The following is a 20,704-nucleotide window of genomic DNA, read 5'->3' as shown; positions in this document are numbered from 1 at the left end:
TTGCAAGAATTTCTGTAAACTATTCAGAAGCTGTTCTTTTAAAACAAATTATTCCATTGCTTTTCTTATTACTGTTCCCTGTGGTTGGTCTTCAACAACGTTCTGTCATTAATATTGTTTGATTTTTCCATTGTGACAATCAAACTCAAATTTCCCTATTTATTGTGATGGTGTAGAGTGATTTGGTTTTTTTTAAACTATGGCTTTATTCTCTTCGTATACTTATTTAAAAAGACTGTTTAAATTGCATATAAAAGAGTAAATATTATAGGGCATTCTTTTAAAACATATGACTAAGCGTTGTCCCTGAACATACACATACCTCATAATCTTTGTTCACACTGACAAACCTTCTCAAAGGTAAGATATCACTATTTCAGGCATTAGATACAAAGAATTAGACACTCACACTATAAAAACCAAGCTCTTACCACTTAGTTCCTAAGAGCTTGAAACTATTTGAAAATATTTGTTGTTTACAATTCAAAATACCTTCCTGTTCTTCAGAAATTCTACTTAGTTATGCATAGTTTCTCATTTCACCCTGAAATGTGCCCTAATTCATATGTATCAGTATAGAGCAGTATCAGATTTCTGCAGAGATCGATAACGTGAGAAGGGAGAGAGATATCTATATAATAAAGTCAGTGTATGAATATCTGTTTTGTTTGAATAAAAAAAATATCTCGTTTTCTCCCTGTGTCACTGCCTTTTTTTTAAAAAAACCCATAACAAAACAACTGGGATATCTGAAGGTGTTGTTATTCATCAAGGATAGAAAAAATGGCCTTTTTTCATCTGAAAATCTGCTTTTGCTTCCCCCTCATGCTACATTTTAATGCTTTGTTCACCTGTTTTACCTAACTTTACATTCTGAAAATGGGCTTAGTCTTATTTAATAACCAAACAACTTGTTGTAATCCAAAATACAGCAAATAAATACAGATTGCATTAAATTTACATTATTAATTATAATGTGATTTTGAGAGCAGTCATTCTGTGGTTCAGGAAGTTTCCAGAACATGAACACATATATAAGACAAAAAGAAGACCTTGTTAATATTTTGTCTCTTCCTTAGCTAATCCATGCTGGTAAAGGGGAAGCCATTAGAATCAGATCAATTCTACGGTCTTTGATTCCACTGGAAGATTTGGTGGGAGTCATTAGTATTCCTTTCCACATGCCGACTATAGCTAAAGGTAAGATGATTCTACTTTTTTTTTCTCCCATCCCATTCTTATGTTTTGTAACTTAATGACATATTGATACTCGTACTTCTCTCAACATTTAAAAATGTTATAGAAATTGAACTATTTATTATGTGAATTAGAAGATAAATCATTTCAAATGTTTTTCAAAAAATTTTCTGCATGCTATAGGCAATAATGTGTACACTTAAATCACTGATGTAAATCCCATTCATTTAAATTGAATCATGAAAACCTATTACAACTTTAAAAAGAAATTTAAAAATGCATACTTTCTATTTTTCTAAAATATTTTAAAAATTTAGTCTCTTTTCTTGATAACATAATCCTTAGCTTTTGTTCTTCTAACCCTATCGTTTCTAGCAGATTTACTAAGACACCAGAGTTGTTCTTCAGCAACTATGGTGAAGTTATAGGTGTGACATACATATGCAGATACACTTCTTTGTGTTTTCTGCCTACATAGAATTGATTGCCATAGTGATAGCTATGTGAGTGTCAGTATAAAAGGGAAGCGAATTACATCTGCTTTTTGGGTATCTGGAGAGAGAACATTATAATTGCAACATGGATTTTCTAGGGACTTACAGCACAATAACGTCCAGTAGGTTACAGTAGAAGAGATAAAAAGTTCAATCATTCTATTACACATTTATTTATTTATATTCCAAACAGTGATAGATGTATAGGTGATATCTCAGTAGCATGAAGTACAGCACATAGATACAGAATTTTGTTTTGAAAATGAAAGTAGCAAAATTTAAAAACATTTCAATGAATTCCTTTCAGATATTTCAGAACTTTTCATATACAGAGGACTTTTTAGCACAATCTTAATTCATTGTCATACGTTACAGATATGCTCACCAGTGCTGCATTTGTGGTGTGCTTGATGTAGAATTGTTGTAATTTTTTCTTTCTCTCTGCTTATTCTAAGAACTAGGTAGTATGTTAGTATGTTTTTGGGTACTTATCGTATTAGAATATCAACTAATAAAAATCCCTTAATACATAAAGCTTGTATGAACTTTGAGATCTCTCTGGGTAGAATTTGCCTTATGCATTCTTTTTCAGTTAACTACAAATATGTTGCCTTTGTGTAACAAAACCATGGGGAAGATGCTTAGATATTAACAGAGACTCAAAGTCTCTGACAAGTAGTAACATGACTGCCTAGTCTACTGGTGGAGGATGATCCTTGTCATTGAAGTCTTATTTCTTCCTTTTAGATGGTACTGTGGTGGAACCTGACATGTCTGCGGGGTTTTGCCCAGATCACAAGGCAGCCATGGTTTTGTTCCTTGACAGGGTCTATGGAATTGAGGACCAGGATTTTCTTCTACACCTTCTTGAAGTTGGCTTTCTGCCAGATCTTCGTGCAGCTGCTTCTTTAGATACGGTAAGAGTTTTAAGTCTGTTGTTATTTTGGTTCTGTTATCTTACTGAGCACTGCAGCATTTTTCATCCCTTAAAAAATTTTTTATTTCTTAGTCTGCATTTCTCAAATGCTGGATGAGCTGCCTGCTGCTGAGCTTTGAGAATCCTTGAAGAACAGTGACGAAGCATTCTTCAGAACGATGTTCACTTTATAAAGAGCCCCCAAATCCATAAGAGATGCAATACCTTTCCCCAGGAGAATTTCTGAGCTTGTGCTATTGAACAAAAACATAAGCTGCCAATGAAGCATAGAACTGAGAGCCTCTTTCCAGAGATACACAGAAAGCGTTCATTTGTTAGGGACACCTACACTGTTTTTTAGGAAATCACTAAATTTTTGTTTTAGTTCCTCCTCGAAATTGCTGCCTTTTTTCTGTGAGCCTTATTTCCATCTAACTTTTTTTAGCTGGCTTGATCCAAAAGATCAGATTTAGAGAGCTTATATGAGGGCTAAGACATGGACTTGATTTCCTTATTTGACCTTTTATGTCAACATTTTTCTGAAAGTAATTATGTTGTTACTTAAGAAAGAGAGCAGGTGAGGGTTTTTTACTCACTTGGAACTTGGGCTTGATCGTAACACAGAAACATACTGAGTTTTGTAAATGCAGCCTTGACTGGTATTACCTGATTTTGGACTGTTCTGTTAAGCAACTATGACATTTTTCAACATAGTCTTGAAAATTGTTTTGTTTTTCAATGGCTACATTTATGTTTTTGTTCATTAAAAACAAAACAAAACAGAAGCCATCTGTGAAACTTTAGAAACAGGAGAGGAAGCTAGGCATCCAGCTTCCAGTAAGTATCAAATCCTCATTTGTGTATTTTGGAAATTTCTGTCTTTATAACTGCTACAAAAGAAAAACAAACAAGAAGTTCTTTTCATTTGTAACAACATTGATGAGACAAATCTCATTTCTGTCCCATTTAATTCATAGGCTGCTTTAAGTGCTACGGATATGGCTTTGGCTCTGAATCGATACCTTTGCACAGCAGTCTTGCCTCTGTTGACCAGGTGTGCTCCTCTTTTTGCTGGTACAGAGCACCATGCTTCACTCATCGATTCCTTATTACATACTGTGTACAGACTCTCAAAGGGATGCTCTCTTACCAAAGCTCAGCGAGATTCTATTGAAGAGTGTTTGCTGTCTATCTGTGGGTAAGAAAATACTCCTGGCTGTACAGGAATGCTAATTGATAAAGTAACCTATGATATTTATACAGGAATGCAGAACTATGCCACCAGTAGTATAATTAAGATTTTTTTTCTGGCAGATGACTGTGATATTTTTAAATACATTGTATTCAATTTGCAACTTTATTGATCACTCATATGCCCTCAGTTATTTTCCTATTACTGAGTCTTTTGAATTCAAACCTTGGTGATTAACTAAGAGGACATACTGCAAAAAGACAAAGCTCTGGAAATGTGGAATTGTGCATACACTGAAGTGCCATTTAAATACTTGTAGCTGTACAGATTGGCAGTGTGTTTGATGATCAGTAGATTATACAGTTCTATGGAGATATTTATTTATGTTGTGTTACATTTGAAATCCTAATCAATAGTACTGTTATTACCTCATTATTGACAGCTATGGGGAAAATTTTGTCTGGGTATCTGCAGTCTGCAGTCTCAAAACCAGTGGAGTATTATCCAATTTTTCGATTGGCTTGATTATCAGAAGTTGACTAGGCATTTATGAATTCAGTTTCTGATTAAAGTTGGCAACTTCTAGGCTTTCAAATCACCAGCATTTTTTTTTTTATATTCACCATAAATTTTTTTTGCATAATGTGGAAATGTGTTCAGAAATGACAGACATTTATATTACAGTACTGTAAAAAAGTACTGTATAGCATGTCTTTATAAATGTTGTGGTTTGAGCCCAGGGGGCAACTGAGCACCACACAGCTGCTCGCTCACTCCTTCCCCCTCAGGAATGGGAAGGAAAAGATAAAACAGAGGCAAGGACAGGGAGGGATGACTCACGCATTATGGTCACGGGCAAAAGACAGACTCATTAGAGGAAGAAAAAGAACATGAATTTAATTCAAACACCACCACCACCACTTAACAAACAGAGTAGGACAGTGAGAAGTATAACCACATCTTAAAAACACCTTCCCCCCACCCCTCCCTTCTTCCTGGGCTCAGCTTTGCTCCCGATTTTTCTACCTCCTCCTCCACAGCAGTGCAGGGGGACAGGGAATGGGGGTTGTGGTCAGTTCATCACATATTGTCTCTGCTGCTCCTTCCTCCTCAGTGGGAGGACTCTTCACACTCCTCCCCAGCTCCAGCGTGGGGTCCCTCTCATGGGAGACGTCCTCCATGGACTTTCTCTGACATGAGTCCCTCCCATGGGCTGCAGCTCTTCATGAACTGCTCCAGCGTGAGTCCCTTCTGTGTGTTGCAGTCCTCCCAGCAACAAACTGCTAAAACACAGGCTTCCCACAGAGTCCCAGCTTTCTTCAGGTGTAGCCACCTGCTCCACCAGTGACCTCCATGGGCTGCAGGGGAACATCCTGCCCTCTCATCCCAGGCTGTGCGGGGGTGGGGGGGGGCAGCACACCTCCCCTGCCCCCTCTCCTTTCTTCCACTGACCCTGGTGTTTACATAGGTGTCCTCCTCACAGCTCCTCCTCACAACTCCCACTCCTCCTCACAGGTTCCCCTTCTTAAATATCTTATCACAGATGTGTGGCCACCATCACTAATTGGCTTGGCCTTGACCAGAGGCAGGTCTGACTTGGAGCCAGGAGAGCTTCGAGAAGCTTCTCACAGAGGCCACCACTGTAGCCCCCTCCCCTGCTACCAAAAACCCCCGCCACACACACAAAGCCAACACAATAAAATATATATATATTACTTTGATAAGAGCCAATAAAATGACCAGTGTCCGTTATTTATCTGGAAAGGTTTAATGTCCATGCCACTCTAACATACATGCTATACCTGTTTCTTCTGTCCTTCCAGTTGGTGCCCAGTGCTGTGTGTCTTGTTTAGTACATCTGAAGAGTTAGTGCTCTTACGTCTGTATTAGTTTCTAGGACATTTTTAAGAGCCATTGAGATATATTAAAAGAAATGAACGTTATAGCCTTTTCTCATGGACATGGTGATCATAATACGTAATATCAAAATTCAGTATTTTTCTCCCTGATTGTCAATAGATCAGATATTTTCTCTGCTTCTTTAAAGCATTTGATTTGCGGCTTGTTCAGAAGGTTTTCTTTGGTATCCACTTGTTTGCTTTGTTTTGGACACGTTTTCTTAGTGCCACAAGAAAAATCCTATTACTTTATGAATTTGAAAAATTTTGATGGCATAGAACTGACAGGTTGCTTTAATGTGTTTATTAATTATTTACATGACACTATTCTAGTACATCCTTTTGAAATGATTTGTCTGTTTTTAGGCAGTTGCGGCCTTCCATGATGCAGCATTTGCTGAGAAGATTAGTATTTGATGTTCCTCTATTAAATGAACATGCAAAGATGCCTCTCAAGGTAAAAGTATATTTTAATATTCAACAGCATTCCTTGTTACAAAATGTAACAGAAAATACTTGCATGGAGAATATTCTCTATATTCTTTGTTACCTCATCTCCACTCTGCAATAATCTAAGACCATAGGTTTTAAAGATAAATCACTGCTTCGGCAGGAATTCAGTCTAATTTAAATACATCCATATGGAATTATGAAGTCCATGTCTAGTGTTTGCTTCTCCTTTAATGATCTCCTTTTTTTGAGCCCATATGGAAATAGAGTAGAAAAACCTTTGGAGGCAGGAGGCAAAATCCAATGCACAAAGGAAGATAGCAGTTGGTAGTCTGTATATACCCTTACTCCTGTCTTCTGTGTTGGTTTTCCCTGATCTTGGAAAATGGACTCTTTTTCTGTGGTTTGTGCTTGGAAATCTAAGCAATACATGTTTCTTAATAATCTTGCATTTTTATTTTTTTTCAGCACCCAAAGGTTTCTCTGTATCTTTGGAATCTCATTCCTAATGCACAAGAAAAATGTGTTTTTTCCTTTCTGAGATGACACATTCCTTAAAGATTCCTCATATTTCATCAGCAGTTCTAAGAAATGTATCATTTCTCACTTTACCTACTGCTGTTTTTCAGCAATCCATTTTAATGCTTTCCCACCACAACTTTGAACGAGATATTTAATCTTTTCTTTAATATTTCTTTATGTTTTAAAAACCACACATCAGGATTAATTACATTTTACATCTGATTTCTTTGCCAAAATACTCCTCAGAATTACACAGGCTTCTACTAGCCAGATTATGGTCTCTGACCTCAGATGAGGAATTTAAATCATTAGTCTCAAAGCCAGGCCCTGCTGCATGGTCTTTGCGCTGCCAAGGACTTCATAATTTGGTTGTGTCCCACAAGAAGTGCTCAAACAAATTAAAGATGCTGGAGCAGCCATTCTTTAGTGCCTATGTCTGAGAAAAGCAGTTGCTAATTTAGTGTACTGCCCTGGAGGGGACCTTTCTAATGCATTATGACGTTTTATGTGCTGCAAAAACCAAATGGTAACTTGGCACTCCTTGTGTGGCTGTGGTTCTTCAGTTTTTCTGGGGGGAAAGAACAACCCTAGCTCCCTGGGATCTGTTCATCTATGACAGCAGGTTTTTTTGATCCTGAGGGTCATGACTGCAGAGACTTTCCCATATTGCTGAACTGAATGGGAAGTAAATATTAATTAGATCCTCTTGGCAAGTCGGGCTTAGGTAGAATATAGATATGGAGAGAACCATGGTGCTAGCATGGGCAAATGATTTTGCCCATTGACACCTAAACAAGTAATAGAAGCTTCTGAGGAAAGTGAACTCTTTATCTGAAAATAGAACTACAACTTTTCAAACGTTTCACTGACAGTAAAATGATTTTCTGTGATTTAACAAGGGACTCATATCTGCTAATGTGTCCCTATGGGCTTGTGCCATCAAACAGGTTATAGTAGTTGAAAGAGACAGCTACAAGTTAATCATGAATCTGAAAATGTGATTTTGAATGGGAAGAGGGGAGGAAATCATGAAGGCTAAATCAGAGTAGAATGCCATGTACTGTAAATACCTTTGCTGGATTCGACAGCTAAAAATTACCTCAGTTTAGGCAGCATGTGAGTTGAAATCTGTGATGCTTCTCCTGTATAATTTGGTGTGAGCTTTCTGGAATAGGACTGCCTTGTTTTTATTTCCTCTTAAATCATATATCAGTGCTTCATCAGGGACTTCTCTAAGAGTAAACCTGCCTTTACTCTTGGCTAGATTTAAAAATATATACTTATCTATTAACACTCACATGTTGTCCAAAAGCAAACCTAAAGTCTGGCCTTTGAGTAATAGAATTTATTTTGAAAAAACATTTTAAAATACACCTTAGACTCTTAAAGTTAATATTTCTGAGACCCTTGTAGTTCTACATGAACAATAGAACTTCTGTCTTTTTACATTATATACACATGTATGTTTTCTTTTTTTTAATCATCTGAAAATTTAACTGGTAAACAGATAATAATAGATTATTTAAATCTGAAGATAAACAAATGCATTATATAGATTTCATTTTTTTTCTGATCCATGAAAAGTATAACAGAACTGCACAGTATTGAGGTTATGTTTTTAGTTATCAAAATCCTTACTTCTACACATCAGGACTTTTCCTGTCAGCTCTTTACTGACTGTGACTTGTAATATTTTACCAACATGCTTTGCAAAGTGATGTTGAAACAATTCTCTTTTTCTCTGAGGAACTGTTAAAATAAACTCTGAATTAAAATTCCAGCTAATTTTTTTTGAAAGATCATTCTGTGCCTTAGGAAGATCTGCCCCTGAGTAGGATTTTCATACTTTGCTACTGCCAGGAATCTGTTGTTTGAGATTGCCTTTACTGACAGATATACAACTAATTTTTCCTCTTCCTGTCTGTGATGCAGGGACACAGAGGACACATTAAGTGCAAAATTTGTGATGTTTTAGTTTGGCAAATACCCAGTAGCAGGTCCTTGCACAATTTGAGCCTGTGATAATCTGGAATCTTGTAACCACTTAAGAAGAAAGTATCCCTGAAATATGTATTTAATGAAAGAAAGGGAGAAAGTCTAAAGCTGCTCTGCCATTTGTAATAGAGGGCAGGGGGGCAGACTGATAGCAGGTTTTATGACTCACAGAAGAGATGAATCACACTGAGAGTTACTGTTGAACAGCTCTCAGACATGTAAATAATAATTGGGAACTAAGTGAAATCATGGTTCTACTGTCTTGCCCACCAAGCAGCAGTGTTTGGAATAGCAGCACCCAGATTGAGGGGAATTCTCTTCAGCTGAGCTGTCAGAGTTCTTGTGGTGTTGGGGAAAATTATCCTCTGTCATGTGCTTTTTGCATATGCCACTAATGTTAAAAGAAAGAACTGCTCATTCTGTGTGTATCCACCAATGATTTAAAGAATGGATACACAACATGGCTTCTTGATAAAAGTTAGAAATTTTTCTGGCAGTGTCTGTGTAATGGTCGAGTGCCAGAATGGAAGAACAACAACAGTTATATTTTATTTGCTTTCAAAATATGTTCTCTTTCAGTTGCTGACAAATCATTATGAAAGATGCTGGAAGTATTATTGTTTGCCAGGTGGATGGGGTAACTTTGGTGCTGCTTCGGAAGAAGAACTTCATTTATCCAGAAAGTTGTTCTGGGGTATTTTTGATGCTTTGTCTCAAAAGGTAATTCATTTTAATATCCATCTACTGCTGTAAAAGCTTTACTGTGTAACCTTTTTTCTTTAATCTGTCATTTTTACCCAGCTTTTATCAGCACTCTGTTATCCATTTTAAAAGGAAATATATAGTATTTAGTAAATGTAAATCTTCCTCTTATAACTTCTGCTTTGACGTAGGTATGCCATTTTGTCTGCTCATTAAAAAAATTATATAGCTAATGAAGTAATCTTGAGGTGTGTCTGTACAGGTCAACTACACTTCAGAGCCCTAAAAGCAAATTCAAGCATCTGCAGGTGACTGAAAGTTGCACTTTTCTACCTCACACACTATCCTTCTTTAAACCAAGAGCATAGTCCTTTGCTTAGTAGTTGTAGTTTCATCACCCTTGACTCAATCCTATGTTGGACAAAAGTTTAACAATACACCTTGGTATGTATTTATTGTTCATTCTGTGAGTATTTTGAACTAACTGTCCTGGTTTTGACTGGGCAGAGTTAATTTTCTTCCAAGTAACTGGTACAATGCTGTGGTTTGGATTCAGTGTGAGAATAATGTTGATAACACACTGATATTTTAGTTGTTGCTAAGTAGCTCTTATCCTAAGTGGTGGTTTCTCAGTTTTCCATGCTCTGCCAGCGAGGAGGTACACAAGCAGCTGGGAGGGAGCATGGCCAGGACAGCTGACCCGAACTAGCCAAAGGGATATTCCATACCATAGGACATCATGCTCAGTATATAGACTGGGGGGGAGTTGGCTGGAGGGCTGATTTCTGCTTGGGGCATCGTTCAGGAGGTGGTGAGCAATTACATTGTGCATCACTTGTCTTTTTGTGTTTTTTATTTTTCTCTCTCTTTTTTTATTATATTCCTTTACTACTATTATTATATTTTGTATTATTGTTATTATTTTATTTTATTCTAGTTATTAAAATGTCCTTATCTCAATCCACAAGTTTTACTTTTTTTTTTCCCCGATTCTTCTCCCCTCCTGGGAGGAGAGGAGGAGTGAGCGAGCAGCTGCATGGTGCTTAATTGCTGGCTCAGGTTAAACGACACCAACCTGCTTAAAATTTCATGAGTTTCATTTCAAATCTAAGTATTTAGAAATGCTGTGCATATTCCTGTGCTATGTTCTCTTCCCACACATCTGAAAAATGCCTAGAGTTGCTCCCACTGAAGACAATACTTTTTCCCGTTTACTTCAGCAGAAGCAAGACTTGATCCTAGCTTTATCTATAGTGTATAATACGCTTTGGACAGTTTCCTTTATTTTCAGAACAAAAATTCAGTTTCACACTGAGTAGGAAAGCTATTCTGTGGCTGCTTGGTTTCACATGTAGCAATATCTGTTTCAGCAGTGATGTTGATAGCTTCCATTCACTACTCACTTTCTATCCCCTGTGTGTTCCACAGAAGTATGAACAAGAACTGTTCAAATTGGCTTTGCCTTGTTTGAGCGCAGTTGCAGGGGCCTTACCTCCAGACTATATGGAATCAAATTATGTCAATATGATGGAAAAACAGTCTTCAATGGATTCAGATGGGAACTTTAATCCTCAACCTGTTGATACCTCAAAGTAAGGATTTTATTTTGTTTCAAGTAGGGGTTTTTTTATCATAAATATGTAAAAGAGGGATGGAGTCTATTGTTGGGTACGATGTGAACTTACAGCTTTCATTCTCTTCTGAATGCTTATCTTCTAGATAAAATGGAGACCTTAACTTCATATTTTTATTTTTTATATGTGTATTTATTTTAAATCTTATAAAGCAATAAATACCCAGTTACGTAACTATTTTCTTGGTCATCCTAGAACATTTGTAATGCATTTTCAGCCTGAAGATAGAACTGTTCAGCTACCTTTGTATGTCTGCTGCAAAAAACCCAGCATGTTTTTAGGAGCAGGAAAAGCAGACTAGTCTACATCATCCCTGTCATTATTAACATGTGCCAAGACACTAACTCCAGTCTGTGTGAATGACAGTGTACCTACAGAGGATGATGATGATGATCATGCATTCATATAATCTCTTTTTACTATGCATAATGGGGAATTGGGCAGAAACTTCTTCATTCTCTCTAGGCAGTCAGCCTCTGACCATGCTCTTTTAAGTACATTAACCAGACAGCGCAGGTATCCGAATGGGGTTTTTGTGCCCTGGTTTTTGACTACAGCCACCACCCCATTCTACTTTGTATAGAATGGTCTTACAGCAGTGTGGCTATGCACTATATCTTGAAAAATACTACCTGTTTCAGCTGCTGCATATGTGAGCTTTTTGTCAGTTTTAATATTCAGAACGCAGAGTGCTGTCAGTATATCAATACCTTTGTTACAGCATGCTTGTACATGTATGCACATCAAAACATGATAGTAAAAGCCATAATCTAGACTGGAATATAGAAATCATATCAGTGACCATTAAAATTCATTTGTCTAAGATGTATTTAAGATATATGAAGATTTAACAAAATTTAGTAAGGATATTATGCTATCTTTTAAGTAATCGAAGATGAGTTTATCTGGTATCATTTCACAGAAAATTGTAGATAGCCAGAATATATTTGAAAAACTCAGAAAGTGTTACTTAAAATTACCTAAATCATCAGTCACCTCACTGCCATAGGAGTTGACAGTTCTGTGATGATTCAAGACAAAGAAAGCATTACTTTTATCAGTATTGCCTTCCAACCTATCCTATATTCTTTTAACAGGCAAATCCAGCCTCATATTTCTTACTAGTCCTAGACCTACTTATAAGAAGTTATAGATAATATCACCTTATTGTGCTTGTCAATTTATTGCATTTCTGAAATTATTCAAAGTATTATAGCATTAGTAGAGTTATCCTTGAAATACAAGCTTCCAAACAATAAAAAAACTGATGGCCACACTGGATGAATATTTTCTGGCCTTTGTGCATGGTTAGGCTCTTGCAAACTGTAACTCTGACATAATTTTGTTTTACATTTCTGCTTTTTCCCACCCTCTAATTGAAGATTAGAAAACAGACTCCCCTACTTTGCAGTAGATGGCACTGTAACACTTTTACTGTCAAAATGTCTCAGAAGCAAAGAATTTGCTATATCATAAGTGATCAAGAAGCAATTATTCCCTTTCATTTGTAGGAATGCAGATGCAGAAAAATACTGGTAAATTATTTTTGGAAGAGGATTCTGTTTCTAGGGCTTGTTTGATACTTAAGGATAGCTGCTTTTCTTTTACTCCTTATGAAACCTTAACTTCTGCACTGTCTCCTACACCTGTTGAAGGGCTGGTGTATTTATTTGTGGATTTTTCTATTTTTAATAAGGATTTTAATATCTTTAATATTCACTGGGGTGTTGGAAAATAAAGCCTTGATCATAAAACTTGGATTGTCATGAGTTATAGTGCTTCAAGCATAAAATAAAATTTATAGTAGTATATATAATAGATGATGTGTTTCAAAAAACTGTTAGCACATTTAGTTTACAATGGACATGTGCAATAAGTTACCATGGTATTTCTGAAACTATGGGTCATAGTTATATCTTTACTCTTAAGAAAATTAATATTAGTAATAGAAATATGTGACAAAAAGCATGAGTGCATGGTATCATTATTGATCTTTCCCTGCACAGGTGTGTCAAAGAAATAAAATTCCTATAACAGTTGTGGTTCTCATTCAGTGTGCGTTAAATAACTCAGATTTTTTCCTTGATTTAACTGGGGCTTGAAGCAAACTGTATGTGAGGAAGCAGCACAGTAAGATGCTTTGAATGGATGTCTGCACTACTAATTATTTATTTGAAACCTTTCTTCAAAACAAAAGCATTCACATTTTAGCATGTGTGATATAATGGCTGTTCTTCTCTTCACTTTCAGCATTACAATCCCTGAAAAGCTAGAATATTTCATTAACAAATATGCAGAACACTCTCATGACAAATGGTCGATGGAAAAGGTAAAATCTATCTTCCTGTTAAAGCAAAATGAGAATTTTTATTTGAATCCATTTCATCTTTAAAATATTTTATTCTGGATATTATTATTTTTCATAATGCTACAAGTTGGTACGTAGGTAAGATATAAACCTATATTTTCTTGAAATGCATTTGGGGGGAAAGTTCTGTAAGTGCACATGAGTATTTCAAAGTATTGTTTCATCATTTCATTATTTTTATTGTTGACTGTTGAGTAAACATAGTTGCTAATTCTTTAAGAGTTTATTGACTTGAAATTTCAATTTTTTAACCAAAAAACCATTTTAGGAATTTTTATTCCTTTGTGCAGTTTGTGTGTCCAGTATTAAAAATACTTCCTCAACTGTAGCACAGTATTCTGCTCTATATAAATATTTCAAAGAAAAATGTATTGAAATGTTAGCTTTGTGTAATCATTAATTTTCAAAAAGATGGCATGCTACATAATTCATTTCATCATGTGTAGATAATATAAATGTTGGGTGGCAAAATGTTGAGAAAACAGTAGAAGGGAAATTTTAAGAGAACAGGTCTGCAGAAGCATTGTTCAGTTCCTTTGTACCAATAAACCCAGGATTTTTCATAATTTTTTGCTTTTCCCTATTTTTTCATTTCTTATTATTACTATTTTCAGTTTGCCAATGGATGGACATATGGTGAAACATATTCTGAATCTTCAAAAGTGCAACCATTAATGAAACAATATAAATTACTATCTGAAAAGGTAAGGAATTTGTTCATTCTTGATCTGGGATGATTGAAAGATTGCTTCATTCACTGTGAAAATGTCACCTTGTGTTCACATCACTTTTTAAAAATTTATTTAGGGTGCATCAGCTAATGTGTGATTGATGCCTTCCTCAAAATCTCAGAAAGAGATAGAAGGGTTTTCTTGCACAATAGATAGGCCACTCAAACTGTTTTCTCTCATGGCTGAATTTGCATGGCATAACTTAAGGTGAAACTGAACTGTCATATTGCCAGTATGTTTTTACAGTAAGGTCATACAGGAATGCCTACTTGCTTAGTGAAGACTTAGGTTTAGGCTTTGTCTGGTCTCCAGCAGCAGGCCACCAAGATGATTAGAAGGCTGGAGAATTTGATAAATGCAGCAAGGCTGAAGGAACTGGGTTTGTTTATCTTAAAGAAGAGAAAACTGATGGGGATATAATCTCAATTTCCCAGTACCTAAATCCTAGTTATAGAGAAGATGAATGTGTTCTCCTCACAGGGATGCACAGTGACAAGATAAAAGGCAGTGGGTGAAAGTTGCTTCAGGAGAAATACTTTCTGGAAAACCTTGTTATCTTGACATTGGAATAGGTTGTCCAGAGAAGTCATGAAATCACCTGCACTGCAAATATCCAAGGCATAACATGGCAAGCCCTAGATAACCTTGATAACCACTGAGAGCCTAATTAGGTTAGCTTATCTGACTTCCACAGGAAGTTGAGCCATATGATGTCCAGAGGTCCATTCCAACATAGACTTTTTTTATGATTCTATGATTATGGTTTTTTTTGTTTCATGTAGCAGACAAAATGTTGCATTACTCCTGATAATTACTGTTGAGTTCATATCTGAGCGTGCCATTAACATGCTTATTCCTGTGATCATCGACTTCTTGCAGGGCCAGAATTCTTCTGTCCACCTCTGAAATGATAAACTTTTTAATATCTTATATGATTTATTTGCTTCTTTGCAGTATCCCTGGGCCATATGGGCTGATTTCAGTACTTTTCTTTGCATCTCAGTATAACCAGGCAAAACCCCAATAGTTATTTTTTGCTCTGTACAGCTACATAATAAACAAGGCAATTACTGCATGTGCATTCTTCTAGGAGAAAGAAATTTATCGATGGCCAATCAAAGAATCACTAAAAACTATGCTGGCATGGGGATGGCGAATTGAAAGAACACGTGAGGGAGATTCCATGGCCCTGTATAATCGGACACGTCGCATATCTCAAACCAGTCAAGTGAGCCATTTTATTAAAAACTTATTTTTAAAAAAGACATGCAAAATCTGCTTTCCAATCTTTGGTTTTACAAGCGATGAAATAAACCTGTAGCATAAAAATATGTGAAAACATTTTTCACAAGCAATTGTACAATCCAAGATTGGTTTGGATTTCTATTCACTGAAAATGGAACAAAAGTGAAATGAAAATGTATTTGTTTAATTGATTTACAGTTAGCTACATTATTTAAGGGAATTAGATACATCAATACGTGATTATGCGTTAATAGTGAGTATTAATATGATTTTAGTCTGCTATTTTTTGGAATTTGGTGGCTATGGATGCATTTAAGCTTGCAAAGAAAGAAATAAAGGTACTTTTTTTTTTTTTAAAGGAAAATTCATATGAACATCAGTGTTAATACAGCATAAAGTTTACATCTATAGACAGCCAAAATTCTGAAAATGTTAAAGATAGTTTTTTTTTTCCTTTAGAATAGCCGTCTTAAATCAAAATGCTGTAAGGATAAAATGGAAAAATACTGTCACTATATTCTCTTAGAGCTCCATATACTTTGCAATTAAACTGGGGAGCGGAGAAAATCTTTTTCCCTCTCATTCACACAGACACACATGGAGCCAAATCAATGGAGGAAATAAAATGGAGGGGAAAAATCTTTCCCTCTTCCCTCCACTCAGCTCTGTGCTATTTACATATGTGAATGGTGATATGCCTGTGAAAAATGAGCAGATGAACGTGCCTCTCTATTCTCTATAGACACTAGAAAGTGTATATCAAGTGATTTGATATAGCACTTGAGCTAAACTATACTTTATAGGTTGCCTTCCAAAATTCTTGACTTTCAAATTTCCCAACTTTTGGGTGTTTGTAATACCAGCCCCAAAGACTATGCTGACAGAGATATTCGTATATACTTTAGCATAAGGAGCTCATTAGAATAAATAGCTTTACAGTTGAGATTCAAATTATATCAACGTATGAAAACAGCTTTTGTAGCTAAGTTACAGTCTTCCCTTACTATAATGAAATTACATAACTTTTCTAGAAGTTTCTGAAGCCTAAAATATTTCTGTATTTCAGAGTACACTATATTAATAATTGTCCTGTGTTTAAAATGTGTTGTGCTCACACACAAAATAGCATTTTCCTGTGTTCACCTGAGAAATTTTAAGTATATTTAAATGGTATCTTTGTGTTAGTGTAACAATGCTTGCATTGTTTGCTTTAGAAAACAGTATTTATTTACTGTGTGCTGCTTATACATCCTTTGTTATTCTCTATTAAAAATACCTGCCTTTGAACTGCCAGGCCATGTACATGCTGATGTACATGCATATGAAAATAACATCAGACATAGGAACAAAATTCTGGACACTGTTCTTCCTAAAGGAAGATGTATCTGTGGTGGACATGAGTTTATCTGTTACAGCAGAATCCATAGAGAAAAGCCCAGCAATGTCCCTTTTCTAGCCACATTTCTTGCATCGGTGGCTTGACATCCAGGGAATCTCCACCATTGTTTATGCTTCTTCAAACATTTGTATTCATGTAGCGAGCAAACCTGTGACAAATTTAGGCAGTAGAAAGAAAGAATAATAAAATGATGATATTTTCTGAGTGGGAAGGAGAGACAAAAGGAAAAAGTTATACATTTAGTAGGTTCTATTCCTACATGTAGAAATAGGGTTGAAAAGCCAAATTTGATTTTTGCCTGAATTCACCTTAAATTAGATTGTCTGAGGTTTTGACTGCTTAGAAAAAATTTAGAAAACGCAGACATTTAATCATAGCTTTAAGTACAACATTATCTATTAGTTCAAATCTTAAACTAATTCAAGTGAAATTTGCATTTGAATGAGGGGGATTTGTGTCTGATGACTGTCTTTCGGAGCAAAATATGTAGACCTTTGCCTAAATCTCACTTAAGTTTATCACCCTTGATGTATTTTCAGTTGGGCTACATAGGATCCTTTTGCTGTTTAGAGATATGACTTTTTCTTTAAATTCTTTAATACTTTCAGTATCTTGGTAATGTCAACTTCTTCATATCAAATGCTTGTATAATGCCACTGTTTTGCACGTCTATCATTCAGATCTCTGTAGATACAGCCCATGGTTACACTCCTCGAGCAATTGACATGAGCAATGTCACCCTCTCCAGAGATTTACACGTAAGTCAGAAACACTTAATATGCCTACCCTTTTTTTTACAATTTAATTTTCTCTGCTAGATTATTTTAAACAAATTTGGTGCCTCATGTTACTTTCTTTGATATGCTTTGATTTTGGTTTGTTGTTGGATTGGGGTTTTTTTTGCCTTTTTCATCATTGCTCTTTGATCCTCTGTTGCTTTAAAAAACATGGATCATGTTGAAATGCTTTAAAGTTTATTTTAGTCCTGGATTGATTTTCCTAGCTTTCTTTGTGAACATCTATCATTTGAAGAGAATCCTGAATAGAAGAGCTTGCAGCATCAGCTTTTTTCTGTTTATCATTCATTTCTTCACCATCTTCCCAAAACATTTGCTTGTTTTTCTAAACTGAAGAAATAAGAATCAGGAACCACTGTTACAACAAATATTATGAAAATAGAGAATGAAGAAGTTAGGGGTAGGATTTTGAGAGATCTATCAGTAGAATGCTGTTATTTGGAACAATATTTTTTAGTTGTTAAACAAATGATGTTTCTGTTTTTAGAAAGTTAGTGGTTTTTTTGTGGTGTTTAATGGAGCATGGTGCTAGTTTTTAAAGTCTACTAATTTACTGTGAGTATGGTTACAATATCATGTAGACATACACTAGATAGTTTTAAACTAGTTAGCATGAGTGTTTGTACCAGTCTAGTGATGGCAACATGGTGTTCAAAGCTGACTACAAAAAACTCCTGAAACACAGGGTTAAGTTTGCCCATACTGAGCTCTGTCATACTGCAGTGAAACAAGCAGCAGTAGTAAAGTAATTGGCTAACAGTACAGTATATACTGTACTGTGCCTCTGATGAAATTCTCACACTGGATTTCCCTTCCTTGATTCCTAGCTTATAGTTTCCAGTTTTACGTTTCTAACCATTGTAGATTTCTGACTAGCTTTACAATAATAACAATTTGCTGCCAATTAACTATGATACTGAAGTTAAAACATTTAGTGGATTGCTGATCATTCCAAAGAGTTAACAATATTGATAATTGAATAACACTACTTCCATCATTGCACTCTTATCTTAAACTGATAGAACATGACATCATGTAACATTTGTATAGACTCAGGGTGGTCAAAAGACTATGCAGGCTTTGTTTAATGCTCACGAGACAACTCTTGATGTGAACATCATCATAGTATTATGATGCAGTAAACCAAACACAAAGTAACCAGCCTGTCACAAAACTGAAAAGAAAGAGCATTAGAACTTCTGTTACTCCCTTGTTTACTCTTTTATGCTGTATTCTCTAACATTTATCATCAGTTTTTATTTTCTTTTGAGTTCTCAGCTATAAAGCAGAGCTGGTTGGCTTTATGATTCATTTGTCCTTAATTACAAATAGAGGTCGTCTTTGAAACCAGCTTCAAAATCTGTTATTTAAAAGCTAAGCAAATTTAATTAAAATGCAATTTCAGGTATTGTCCTGATACTGTCATTCAGGAAATATCCAAACATATTAGGTATTATTGAGATCTGAGTTTTAAAAATGAACTGTATGTAATTTTGAACTTTTTTTTCAATGTTTAATATCTTTAAAGTTGGAGCCCAGGGATAGATTCTTCAACCTGGTTTTAAATTGCTGGGAAAGTTAGTTGTTTTGAACAAAGTTGGTTGGTTGCAGTTTTTTAACTAGTAAGTACATAAGAATTGGTGCTATTTAATGTTTACATCATCCTGTGTGTATATTGTGCTAGCAGGGATCATGATCTTTTCTAAAACTGTAAGTTCGGGAAATAATTCTCATTTCGGTCTTAAGTGCTCACATCCTGGCTCCATGAGTAGCTAGGTCTTGCTCTGAGACTGTCTTCGTAGCACCCTGCTTTCCAAGGAAAGAAAACCTAGTCTACACTATGTTTTTCCACGGTTCCAATCTGGATTATCAAAACACCAGGACTGGAGTGTGCACGACAGAAAGCATCTACCATGCAGGAGACATATGTGTAATAATGTATCCACTGGAGAAAAGTTTATGAAACAAATTCTCCTATAGACAAACAAGATATGGCCGTAAAGTTTTGAGTTGTTATCTGAACTCATGAGTATTCTCCCAAATAAAGAAGTAGGTATTCAGAAGTACTGGTTAATCAAAACCCTTATTGAAGATGAGAAGAATGTTTCTGTAGGTCCATCAAAGACGTGAAAAATGGAATCCACAGAAAAAAACTCCCCCACTGTGTACAGCTATAGGGTATACAAGCAGGGCAGGAGAGGTGGATTTAAACAGTTGTTTAATGTTGAAATAGTAGTTCCTACTAGTTAGAGACTGGAGAGTTTGTCTGTGTTTTGCTTAGTTTGGGATCTAGCTTCTAGTTTACCAGTCTGAAAGAGTTTGTTTTATAGGAAGAAATAACTATTTTTTGTGCACATCGAAGGAGAATTTCATCCTGAATAAAAAAATGTGTCTGCATCTATGGAGTCCCTGGTAAAATGGTTGGTGCATTTAACAGTGTGCTCACACAAATGAGTATCCGCCTTGCCGGGCTATATCCATGGTTTCATAGTCAGCCTGTTGCAGCCAGCAGGAACCATCTTGATTCAATCCTCTGGCTTGCTCTTCTTTTTTTCCCTTACCAGGGCCTTCAGGAGGTTCTTGCTGGCATTGTTTTGAGAATCAAGCCCCTGTCTGACACCCCAGTACTCTTTCCAGACTATAGTCGTCTTTGTGGTTCTTCCTTTTTCATATTAACAGTTTTCTTTTCCGCACCAGGTTTCTGATTCCTATACATATACCCATCCTACCCAAATTCTACATCATAATCTTTCAATAAACTTTCTTGTTTTCAGTGAACCATTACAGTGTAATTGTATTGAACCACCCAGAGAACAAAATTTGTTATTTAATATCAACCAGAATATTACTGTTCTTGAGGGTTAACCATTGCAACACATATCACTAAGCTCTCCATTTTCCTAAGGCTATGGCTGAGATGATGGCCGAAAACTACCATAACATATGGGCAAAGAAAAAGAAAATGGAGCTTGAAGCAAAAGGTAATATTATCTATAGGTATTTACAGTATTTTAAATTCTCTATGATTATGATAGGTCATGTATTTGAGAAAACAGATTAAAAAAAAAGAAGTAACAGCAAATTTAAATTGACAAAGAAGAAACAACAAAGTATCTATTATTATTTGAATATTTTGTGATTTTTATTGCCTGGAAGTTTTTATA

The 20,704-nt window shown here is 35.7% G+C and overlaps 1 protein-coding gene across 14 annotated transcripts in view; it reads left to right on the top strand.

Annotated features, from left to right (window-relative positions):
* The window catches only part of RYR2 (ryanodine receptor 2), a 441,630-nt gene that overhangs the window by 306,468 nt on the left and 114,458 nt on the right, over positions 1 to 20,704 (top strand). For all 14 annotated transcript variants that reach the window (XM_074818391.1, XM_074818396.1, XM_074818388.1 and 11 more), the window contains 11 exons: positions 1,080 to 1,200; positions 2,439 to 2,608; positions 3,585 to 3,805; positions 6,064 to 6,154; positions 9,244 to 9,384; positions 10,795 to 10,958; positions 13,251 to 13,329; positions 13,983 to 14,072; positions 15,190 to 15,327; positions 17,424 to 17,501; positions 20,446 to 20,521. In XM_074818391.1, coding sequence (XP_074674492.1) covers positions 1,080 to 1,200; positions 2,439 to 2,608; positions 3,585 to 3,805; positions 6,064 to 6,154; positions 9,244 to 9,384; positions 10,795 to 10,958; positions 13,251 to 13,329; positions 13,983 to 14,072; positions 15,190 to 15,327; positions 17,424 to 17,501; positions 20,446 to 20,521 — 1,369 coding nt within the window. The remainder of the gene's footprint in view (positions 1 to 1,079; positions 1,201 to 2,438; positions 2,609 to 3,584; positions 3,806 to 6,063; positions 6,155 to 9,243; positions 9,385 to 10,794; positions 10,959 to 13,250; positions 13,330 to 13,982; positions 14,073 to 15,189; positions 15,328 to 17,423; positions 17,502 to 20,445; positions 20,522 to 20,704) is intronic.

This window comes from Strix aluco, chromosome 3, assembly GCF_031877795.1.
Source record: "Strix aluco isolate bStrAlu1 chromosome 3, bStrAlu1.hap1, whole genome shotgun sequence".
In the NCBI taxonomy this organism is placed as follows: domain Eukaryota; kingdom Metazoa; phylum Chordata; class Aves; order Strigiformes; family Strigidae; genus Strix; species Strix aluco.
This window is presented reverse-complemented; position numbering and strand designations above follow the sequence as displayed.